The following is an 11,036-nucleotide window of genomic DNA, read 5'->3' as shown; positions in this document are numbered from 1 at the left end:
GTGATGATCTCACGATATAACCCCATTACCAAGAGGATAAGGTACGTTGCAGCAAAGTCCAGATATGGTTGAATTTGTGTCGCTTTGAACTTTGTTTCATTCCTTGCTTTGGTAAATATGCATTGAGCACCTGCTGTGTGACAGGAACTGTGCTAAGCACTGGGAGTACAATGTGAACAAAACAAACCTGGTCTCAGGAACATGAACGGGTTAGGAAAAAAGTGTACCCTCGATGGGGATAACCTATGTTCAAGGAATCCCCTGTTGGAGGTGAAAGGCCGTCTGACTCCCTGTGCTGACTGAGGAGGAAGGAAGGGCTGAAATGCAGTGAAGAAGAATGTCCTCATCACGCTCTAGTATTAATATTATGCCACCCTTGCTGCCATATATGCATTCTCTATTCATCAGTCAGAGAGATCTGTTTCAAGTATAAACCAGATTACAACACTCTCCTACTTCAAAATCACCAATGGCTTCCCACTACATTTAATATCTTCTCTTTATGTTTGATATTTATCCTTCTTCAAGTTTGCCAAGTTTCTTGGATCTGTGGCTTGATGTCTTCTGTCAGCTTTGGAAAATTCTCAAGCCATTGTCTCTTCAAATATTTATTCTCTCTCTCTCTCCCTCCCTCTCTCCCTCTCTGAGGCTCCAATTATGCATGTTTTGGACCATTTTACATCGTTCCACAAATGTCAGATGAGAGCTAAGGATGTGAGCACTGGCGAGATTTCGGTGATCTGCCTGTGTTTCACAACCAAGCCACCTGCTTCCTGAACTCTGGGGTTCCCTCCTGGCTTTCCAGCCTGGCTGCCCACTTCTTGGGTCAACTGAGGAGTTCTCTTTGCTCTCCTGTCTCACTCTCTGGCTCTGGGAGATCTCTTGCAGCCATGCCACCCTGTCTTTAGCATCTGGAAGTTGGCAGCTGCTCTACACTCTGGAGCCTGAGTGCCTACAGTTTTCTCTCAGTTCTGCTTCCTCTCACTTTTCCTTGTCTAAGAGCCACTGTGCCCAGAGAGCTTCTTTCAGCACTCCCTGCCTGCACCATTTCTAGGGTGTTACCTTAGCACTCAGTGAAGTCTGGTGGGGATAGTGCAGTCTAGCTTTGTATTTTAATTTGTTGCATCAGCCCACATGTGATTATTAAGGTTTCTTGAAAGTTGGTCTGCTTTCTCCTTACTCCTGTCTAAGGCGGATTCCTCCTGCTCTGTCCCTTTCAATCAGAAATGAGTACAGCGTAAACTCTTCTCTCTTGTGAAGGGCTTGTGCTTAATGGAGTTTAGTTCATTTAAGTTTTTTTAGGTATTCAGCATCTAATGAGTTTTTAAAAACGTATGATTGTGTAGCTTATATGGCTTGTTTTGGTTTTTAGAATGAGAGTGAGCATTCATTTATATATATATGTTTCTGTGTATGCCTGTGACTGTTTCTTTCTGATCCATCCATAGAAATGGAGTTACAGGGTAAAGGAGTGTGTGCATCTTGAAGGTTTTTGTGCCTTCCAGGAAAATGTCTCCCAGAGGAGCTCTATCAATTTACATTCTTATCAGAAGTATGAGTTCCATTTTCCTAAACCTTTGCTAATTATGCATATTACAATTTTTTAAAAAAAAATTGTCATTTTCTTTGATAAAAATGGTGTTTCTCATTGCTTAATTTGAATCTCTCGATTATTTTTGATATTAATTGTTTCAAGTATTTATTGGCCATTTGTAGCTCTGTTTGGTGAATGAGAACTTTTAGGAGGCGTCTTGAGTTGGACATCTTCTAGCAGAAGGTTTATGGGATTGGGGAGGTGTTTATCCCACACCGTATTTCTGCCTCTGAAGCGCAGTATCAAATTCAATTTGTTGCGTAGCCAACCCTGGCCGAGCGCCTGCCCAGAAGATGGAATCTGCTCTTGGTGGTTGGTCTGATGTAACTAGAGAGGGAAATGTCAGCCCCTCATTCAAGGGAAAAAACAAATTAGAGGAAACTGTTCTGGAGTCAGAATTAGGAGACCTAGTTTGCATGCAATCTCTGACACTCCAGCTGTGACCCTGAGCAAATCACTCTGACCCTCAGATTCTACTTCTGTAAAATGGCCTTGAGCGAAGGATGAAATGCATATGCAAAGCCTGGGACTTTGTACAAAGCCTACATATTAGAGGTGCTCAGTGAGTGCTCGGTCCCCTTTGCCACTGGATACAATGTAACTCGTGCTTCTCTTTTGCATTCTGAAGACATTATCCAGCCAATGCCTGTCTGCTCCCCATCTGTTCTCTGCACGGTGCTGCTGTCACCACAGTAGAAGGTGTAGGAAGCACCAAGGCCAGGATTCATCCTGTTCAGGTGAGGGCGTGCCTCTTCCTCGTGGGTGTCGGTGCTGTGAAAACCATTAATGACCTGATTAGTCCTGAGATGAGTGCAGTAGAGCAGTGGGGCCTGCTGCTTCGTCATTGCCAACAGATGAGACCAAGCTGGGGTCTGGAGAGAAACCTGGGCCCCGTGGGTGTTTGGTGACTGACTTCTTGGGAAGATCATTTTCGGAAGACTGGAGGATTTTCTCCTTTTAAAGAAAATCCTGATGTCATTGAGTTTGTTTTCTACACTCTCATGAGATGGGATCTGTCCATCTTCTGTCTTCAAACTCAAAGAAATGAAAGTCACATGAATCGAGGGATATAATTTTGTTGTTTTTCATAAAGCGGAAACTAACATGATTTTAAAGCTAAATGAAGATGTCAACTACCAAAAAGCTTCGTTAAATTTAAGGCTTGTTCAGAAGACAGATAATAGGAGCTGTCAGTGAATTTAGAAGATTCTCTCCTAAGGCAGCGCCTTGTTATCACTGCCTCAAGTGAAAGGGCACCTCAGACTCCTGACTCCTTACATGACTGAGACATCGCCCCTCAAAATGCTGTTGCTACTTGTTTTTATCTTGGTTTATGAGGGTCACTTATGAGGATAGGGTGCAAGAGGGAAAAGAGAGGGACAACATAGAAAATGGCCAAACTTGAAATTCTCTGGGCTTGCAGCAATCTTGGGTTCTGTTTATTTTCTGTGAAGCCCCATTACCCAGAGGGAGCAAATTCTGCCTGGGTGCCCTTGTGAGAATTGGCTGTTCACAGGTCGACAGCACCCTTTCCTTCAGTGAGTGCGGCTGTTGCAGCCTCGCCAGAAGCCGGCTTCCACAGCGGGGCTGCACCTCTGCAGTTAGACTCCAAAGGGAGAGCGCTGGGGGGGACGTTTGGACAGCAGTAAAGAGATAATGTTCCCTTCTTGAGTGTTCTCTGAGTTAACGGTGGCACTTTGTAAACAAACTCCTGTGCACGAAAGCCTCAGGGCAGTAGTAGGCAGACAGAAGTCATGCGAGAAATAGGCGTTTTGTTTTTTCTCCACTTGAATGTAATTTGGTTTCTGTCTCTGAAGGACTTAAAGGGATTTATCTCGGTGATTCCCATTCTGGACTGCACATTGAAACCACCGGGGAATCTTTAAAAAATGTCTGTCTGTGCCCCACCCCCGAGAGCCTAAGTCAACACCGCGGGGGCTCCTTGGGCAATTTACAGCTCCCCTGGGGATTCTGAAGGCTGAGAACCTTTAATGAAGCTCGAAACCTGGTGAAGACCAGTGATCACAGCCGCCCAGCCCAAGAAAAGGAGACACCTAGGATGAGAAGGGTTTTCAGGGCCTCTTCAATTTTAATGTGCAAACGAATCACCTGGGCATCTTGTTAAAATATAGGTTCTGACTCAGTAGGTCTGGGGTGGGGCACAAGATTCTGCATCTCTAACCTTTTTGTGCTTCCAGGAGAGGATTGCCAAGTGTCATGGCACACAGTGTGGCTTCTGCACCCCTGGGATGGTGATGTCCATCTACACCCTGCTCAGGAACCATCCAGAGCCCACTCTGGATCAGTTAACTGATGCCCTTGGTGGTAGGTTATATGTGTGTGTGCTTTTCAAAAGATGATGATGATGGTGAGAGCTGATATTGGACACTTACCATGTGCCCTGCACTGTGTTAAATACTATAAAGAGATTGTTTCATTTACTCTTTACAATAACTTTATAAGATGGGGATTATTATTGTCTCCATTTCATAGATAGAGAAACTGAGGTTTAGAGAGAGTAATTTATTCAGTTATACCACCAATAATTGGTGGAGTTCGTTTGTTCAAACCAGGATTCAAACAGGATCCACATATTGCACTTGGCCGTTATAGTTCTTAAGTGTCTCTTAATCTATAAGAGTCTCCTCCCTTTTTTATTGTTTGATTATTTTTATAATCACTACAAATCCAGTTTATTCACTTACCCTTGGAAAAAGGCCACTTGTCTCCACATGCTGCCCCCTCCACCACTCCCCGGCACTCTCAGGACCATATTAAATATCAGAAGACTCTTGAAAGCCACACAGAATCAAAGAGTTGGAGGTTATCTTGGGTTACGTGTATCAAAGAACTGTCTTTATCACAACCAGAGCTGATTTATCCAGGCCAGGAGCGCAGCGTATGTGTGGGTGGGAGATGTCTTCAATAACAGGATTCTAAACAATTTTAAAAAATAGCAGCCTCCCAAGTCCTATTTCTGGTGAACTCTCCATCGCTCTGTTGGTCTTTGTCTCCCGTCTGTCGAGGACCTCACTTCTCTGCTAGAGAATGTGCGGCTGACGCTCATGTGCCCAGGTCCTCTGCAGGTGCTCAGGGAAGACCAGAATCGGAAGGAGAGACACAGCACCTGACTCTCTGCCTGTTTTCCTTTGGGTTTGATTATGCATTTGATCTCACGACAGTTTATGATGTGAAGAAGAGACAGGGGCTCTCACATTTTAGGGTGCTTAAGACTTACATGAGGAGTTTATAAAAAAAGAGGATCCCTGGGACCCAATCCCAGAGCACTTGATTCAGTGGCTTTGTTTTTAAGTAGACTCCAGATGTGGGGGTGGGAGGGAGAATGTAGGATATGAGCCACGTGAGAAAAACACTGGCCTGATGATTTAGTGTCAATAAATTATGTGCCCAGTTGCTTCCAAAGTTTAATAATTACCTGTGCTGCTGTCTAATGCCTTTGATCTTTCTGTCAGTTGAAGTTTAGCTCTTGAATGTGAGTGTAGACCAAGAGTTTTTGCCTTGAAGTCATTGTGTTCTTTGAGCACATATCACAAGCAGAGGAACCCTAACTGTTTACAGAGAGAAAGTGCAAAGAGCTGAGTTGTTAAAATCTACCGTAAGGCTCCCAACCAAATATGCCAGGTTGCTGATGAAAAAATCTGACTTTGTAGATTGGGTGGGCTGAAATGTCAGCCAGGGCTTTCTTCCTGGATGGGGGTCCTTGTTTCCCTCATGCATGTGGCAGACCGTGCCTCTCTCTAGAGAGCTTGAGTAACAGAGTTGGGTTTTCTCCCTCAGGTAACCTGTGCCGTTGCACTGGATACAGGCCCATAATTGATGCGTGCAAGACTTTCTGTAAAGTAAGTAGACATGAACGCATTATTGAGTCTGTTCTTCCCCAGTGAGACAAAACAGGAGGGGTCGTCAGGTGTGATAAGGGGAGCAGCCATTGTTACTAATACAGGGCTGCTTATCTGAGAGTCCGGAATTGCTGTTTGTTATCTGATCTTGGGCAGGGTGCTTATCTCGTTCCTTGAGCTTGTCCTGGCAGGCACATACTGAGCACCTAAGGGCTTCGATGTTGTCTGTGGGTCCTTGTTCCGAGAGGTCATTCCTGATCTGTTTGTCAGGGTCAGGTCCCTGCCCCAGTGCTGCTGCAGCCCTCTGCGCATTCCCTGTCACAACACTGGTCACACAGTGCTATAATTGCCCATCTCTTCACCAGACGGTGAGCTGCTTGACAGCAGAGCCTCTGCATTTCCAGGGCTGGTCACCATGCACTGATAGAGTAGCCACTCAATCAGTATTTGTTGAATGAATAAATGAACAAATAACCCTGAAATGAAGGACATAGCTTGCCTTTTAGAAGTTAAACTGTGAAATCAGTACGTTATACATAAGAACTGAGAGATAATAATAATACTTGTTAATATTTACTGTCAGTAAAATATTAAATATTATTAATATTAACACTCAACCATTGATAACATTTATTGCTATATGCCAGGCTTTGTTTAAGATCTTTACATATTTTAACTTACTTAAGAATCACGGCTATTCAAAATTTCTCATAAGCTGAGATTTTTTTATTGGAAGTTAGTTTGGTTATGTGTAAGTACACACTGCTCTCTTCAGAACATTGAATGATATTGATTCTGTATTATGTTTCAATGAGTAGTCACCTATTTAATTTAATGCTTAGTAGAGGGGAATTTGCTTCCTGCCTGGGGTCTGCATTCCACCTCCAGCTTCAGCAACTCACCCCAGAAGGTCAGCCCCCTCCTGAGGCTGGACCAGCTGCCTTTCTGTCTAGGTGAGGGTCAGGTGCCAGATGTGAATCAAGACTTAGGCCACAGAGGAGTGCTGTCAGCAAAATGGTGAAATAGGAGTTTTCTACCATCTTCCCCCAAAAGAACACCAATTTTGACAGTTGCCCATGGACGAGAGTGCCTTTATGGAAATTCAGGAGTCCAGCAGAGAAGTTCCAGTATGCCATTGGAGTAAAAAAGTCCAAGATGGTACACACTGAAGAGAGTAGGAGGAACAGTTTTACTCTACCTGCGTCATCCCTCCTCCAAGGTGTGCAGCTCAGTGCCCAGAGAGATGTCCTCCACCCACAATTTCTCCCATGGGGGAAGTGAGAGTGTATGAGTGAGCACCCAGCTTTTCCAGGTGTGTGGGGCACTGCCAAAGAGGCCCACTTCTCTCTTGTCCCACCCGGAATACTGAGGAGTGCTACACACCTGGAGGGCAGGGAGGGCTGGGAGAAGAGCAGCCCAGGCTCTCGGAGGACCTCAAAGGGACATGGATCCTACTAGCCACGAGGTACGAGGAAACAGAAAGACGATTCCACAAAATCAGGAAAACAATTCATGAACTAAATGAGCAGTTTAACAGAGAGATAGAAATTGAAAAAAAGAACCAAGCAGAAATTCTGGAGCTAAGGCATACAGTGAATGAAATCAGGAACAAGACAAGGATGCTCATTCTTGTCACTTCTGTTCAACACAGTACTGGAAGTCCTAGCCAAGTAATTAGGCACGAAAAAGGAATCAAAGATACCCAGACTGGAAAGGAACAAGTAAGATTGTCTCTGTTCGTGATGTCATGATTTTATATATATAGAAACCCCTAAGGACGCCACCAAAAAAATTATTAGAACTAATCAACAAATTCAGTACAGTTGCAGAATACAAAATCAACGTACAAAAATCAGTTGTTTCTATACATTAACAACAAACTATTGGAAAGAGAAAGAAATATCTCTATTGCATCATTATTCACAATAGCCAAGATTTGGAAATAACTTAAGTGTCCATTGACAGATGAATGAATGAAGATGTGTGTTTGTGTACATATATATAAAGATTTATTTTGTATTTATTTATTACATATTATGTATAATTATATATTATGTATTATGTGTATATATTATTCAGCCATGAGAATGTAGGAAGTCCTGCCATTTGCAACAACAAAGATGAATCTAGAGGACATTGTTGTAAATGAAATTAGTCAGATAGAGAAAGACAAATACTGTATGATCTCACTTATATGTGGAATATAAAAAGGAAAAAAATAAGTTGAACTCATAAAAACAGAGGATATAATGGTGGTTACCAGGGACTGGGGGCTGGGGGAGATGGGGAGATGCTGATCCTAGGGTACAAACCTTCAGTTATAAGATGAATAAGCTCTGGGGATCTCATTTACAGCCTGGGGACTATAGTTAATACTACTGTGTTGTGTACTTGAAATCTGCGAAGAGGGCAGACCTTAAGTGTTCTCACCATCACCCACACAAAAATGGTAACTATGTGAGGTGATGGATGTGTTAATTAACCCGATAGTGGTAATAATTTAACAAAATACACATATATGAAATAGTCACCTTGTACACTTTAAATATATACAATTTTATTTGTCAATTATACCTCAAAAAAGCTGAAAAAACACTTAGTAGAATCAGGAATAAAATCTGGGTTGTTTGTTTTTTTACCCACCAGACTTCTGGCTGCTGTCAAAGTAAAGAAAATGGGGTTTGCTGTTTGGATCAAGGAATAAATGAATTACCAGAGTTTGAGGAAGGAAATAAGGTCAGTGAAATGTACATTTTTATAAGGTTTTCTCAGGACATGAGCACAGACCGGCTTACTTTTAGGAGGAGTAAGTGGCTGCCCAAGTTGACTAACGTGAGGTGTGTCAGCATGTCCCCTTCCTGTGCTCACTCCATCTCTATCAAAGGAAATCTATCCTGACAACTTCATCCTTCGTTCCAGTTCAAGTACAACTATCTATCAGAGAGAAGACACTGATCCCTTAATGCCTCTTAGTTTAACAAGAGCCTGTTTCAGGTCTCTTTTCGAGGGCCAGAAGTAAAGTGGAGCTGTTAAGAAAGTGGGAGAACAGGCAGAGGGTGTCACGATAGGAGAGGCGGCGATTCAGGGACACGTTCTGGCTCTGCCCTGTGCTGGGGCTGCTGCCTGCGCCTCTGCTCCCCCAGACTCTGGACATGGCACCGAGGGCCCGGGAGGCCCATCGACACCTGCACTGCATTGCTGGTGACCAGGTCTGTGCTAGAGCCCTTGACCTGGGAGGCAGGGACTGTGGCTGGCCAGCTGCCTCTTTGTCTGTCTGCTGTGTGTCTTATCTTCTTCCGGCCCCACTCCACAGAAGATTTAAAGTAGTCCGAATTGCCTGATAACAATAACTTCTGGTACTTTCTCTTTTTAAGACAAGTCCAAAACTCTTCTCAGAAGAGGAGTTTCTGCCATTGGATCCAACTCAGGAACTGATATTTCCTCCAGAGCTAATGGTAAGACAAAGTTGAGCTCGTCCTACAGGAATTCATGCTGAAATGTCGGGAGGGGTGTTTCCTTATGGGTCCTCCCAAAGCTGATTGGCGATTAGGTAATATCCTTCTGTCATCCTTGGCCCAAGGCCTAAAGAGTATGGGACCGAGGCAGAGATGGACGAATGGGGGTGGAGTCACCACGAGGGGACGGTTGACTGTAAGAAGCAGCAGATAGTATCTATAAAAAATGTCATGAGATGACATCACAACATGCAGAGCTGTAGACATGTTTTCTACTTCCATTCTGCCGAAGTTTATTCTCCCATAGAGTGCTTTGACAAAATTAAACATGTTAAAATATTTTTAAACATTGCAATGAATTCCTCTGAGATATAAAAACAGCAAAGGGAGATATCTGGGAACAGACTCCAGAAGGAGTAAAATGTTGTCATATTTTTAATTTGATCTCTGATTCCTACTAAAGCTCTACTTTTAGGTCACTTTTATTTTATATTTTTGCTGAGGAAGATTTGCCTTGAGCTAATATCTGTTGCCAGTCTTCCTCTATTTTATATGTGGGTCCTGTTGCAGCATGGCTGACGAGTGCTGTAGGTCTGCGCCAGGGATCTGAACCTATGAACCTGGGCCACCAAAGTGGAGTGCGCCAAACTTAACCACTACGCCATGGGGCTGACCCCACTTTCATTTTATTTTTAAAAAAGGTCTCCATTTCCTTTCTCTGTTCCCACAAAGGTACAGCAGAAACAGGTGGAAATGTTGTCATGAGACGACCTTGAATCCTTATTGCTTTTTTAATAGATAATGGCTGAGAAACAACCACAAAGGACCAGGGTTTTTGTTGGTGACAGAATGACATGGATTTCTCCAGTGACCCTGAAGGAACTTCTAGAAGCTAAAGTCAAGTATCCGCAGGCCCCTATTGTCATGGGGAACACCTCTGTGGGTATGTGGAACTCCAGGGGCCTCTTATGAGGAAACTGAGGGAAAGGACCCGGGGGGGGGGCGGGGGGTAAAAAACCTCATATATGCATATTCTCCGCAAAAGCAGTGAGAAATAGCACTGTCAGTCATTTCGCCTTGACTTCCCCAGCATTGCTCAGGATACTCTGGCAGCTTCCATTGCCTAAGTAAATTCCTGTTGCCCCTGATCAGAGCAGTGCCCAGAGTTGCCCCCAGGAGGCTGCTCCATAACAGCTCAGAAGCCCCAGTTCCAGTGACAGCTGTCCCGTCTTTCCACTGGAGATTGGTCTGGGCTCGCATTTGAAATTGCTCGCTGTCTCCTCTCTGGTGCTTCTCAGTAGGTATGACGTGATTTTCCTAAGCTGCACTTCCAGGCTCTTTCTGCTGTGTTCCTTGTAAACTCAGTCTGACGTCTACTTCTTTGAACAGTCTTCTAGAATCTTCCCTAAGAGAATTTTGAGTAAGCCACAAGTTGTCTTGGACTTGTCAGGCGAGTTTCAAAGCTGACACGTCCAGAGTCCCCTAAGTTCAGTGAAAGTCCATCTGGCCATTCTGTGTGTGATTTGGCCACGAACAGACAAATAGAAAGATGTGTGGTTTTTATATATTTAAAGATATCACTTCTAATGACAATTCCAAAATTTATTATTTTCCTGATCCTTTAGGGCCTGAAGTAAGATTTAAAGGCACCTTTCACCCAGTTATAATTTCTCCTGATTGTGTTGAAGAACTGAGCGTCGTAAACCATGCAGATGATGGTGAGTTCTTATGGTCCCTGTTTTCTTAGTTAAAATGCATTAATCAGTTTATTTCCTTTGCCCAGCAGACGAGCAGAAAAAGAATTATTCCTAATTATAATATACAGAGAGATGCTCTTCTTATAAGAGTGATAACCTTCTGGAGGAGGCTCAGGGGAGAATGCTCTGTAGTTATATGAGAGACTAATTATCTGACTACTCATATTTTTACTGAAGAACTTTTTATGTCTGCTGTATCAGAGAAATGTAACAACTCTTCAAGGAAGGGCACTGTGCTGAGTGCTGGAGAGAAGATGAATGACTGGAATACCGTCCTTGCTCTCCAGAAGCACAGTAGTAAGCACAGCAAGTTATGTATTTAGCAGCTCACAGACTGGCTTGTCCATTCCCACAAGGGAAATTGATTTAA

General features: G+C 43.5%; 1 protein-coding gene across 1 annotated transcript; it reads left to right on the top strand.

Moving 5' to 3' along the window:
- The first annotated feature begins 6 nt into the window (after positions 1–6).
- Positions 7–10,671, top strand: LOC124232313 (aldehyde oxidase-like). Its single transcript, XM_046649271.1, has 8 exons — positions 7–41; positions 2,223–2,331; positions 3,793–3,919; positions 5,393–5,454; positions 8,101–8,190; positions 8,829–8,909; positions 9,708–9,852; positions 10,535–10,671. The coding sequence occupies exons 3-8, from the start codon at positions 3,844–3,846 to the stop codon at positions 10,654–10,656; spliced, it is 576 nt and encodes a 191-aa protein (XP_046505227.1). The 5' UTR covers positions 7–41; positions 2,223–2,331; positions 3,793–3,843; the 3' UTR covers positions 10,657–10,671.
- The last annotated feature ends 365 nt before the right edge of the window (positions 10,672–11,036 follow it).

Source organism: Equus quagga, unplaced genomic scaffold, assembly GCF_021613505.1.
Source record: "Equus quagga isolate Etosha38 unplaced genomic scaffold, UCLA_HA_Equagga_1.0 HiC_scaffold_447_RagTag, whole genome shotgun sequence".
NCBI classification, from domain to species: Eukaryota; Metazoa; Chordata; class Mammalia; order Perissodactyla; family Equidae; genus Equus; species Equus quagga.
The sequence above is the reverse complement of the archived record's forward strand: the minus strand, read 5'-3'. Positions and strand labels throughout refer to the sequence as shown.

Bases quoted from the DNA above. Each gene is read 5' to 3' on its own strand.
- LOC124232313 (XM_046649271.1), top strand. From the start codon at position 3,844: ATGGTGATGTCCATCTACACCCTGCTCAGGAACCATCCAGAGCCCACT. The intron at 5,455-8,100 runs GTAAGTAGACAT...TTTACCCACCAG, and splicing joins CGTGCAAGACTTTCTGTAAA to ACTTCTGGCTGCTGTCAAAG. The intron at 8,910-9,707 runs GTAAGACAAAGT...CTTTTTTAATAG, and splicing joins TATTTCCTCCAGAGCTAATG to ATAATGGCTGAGAAACAACC.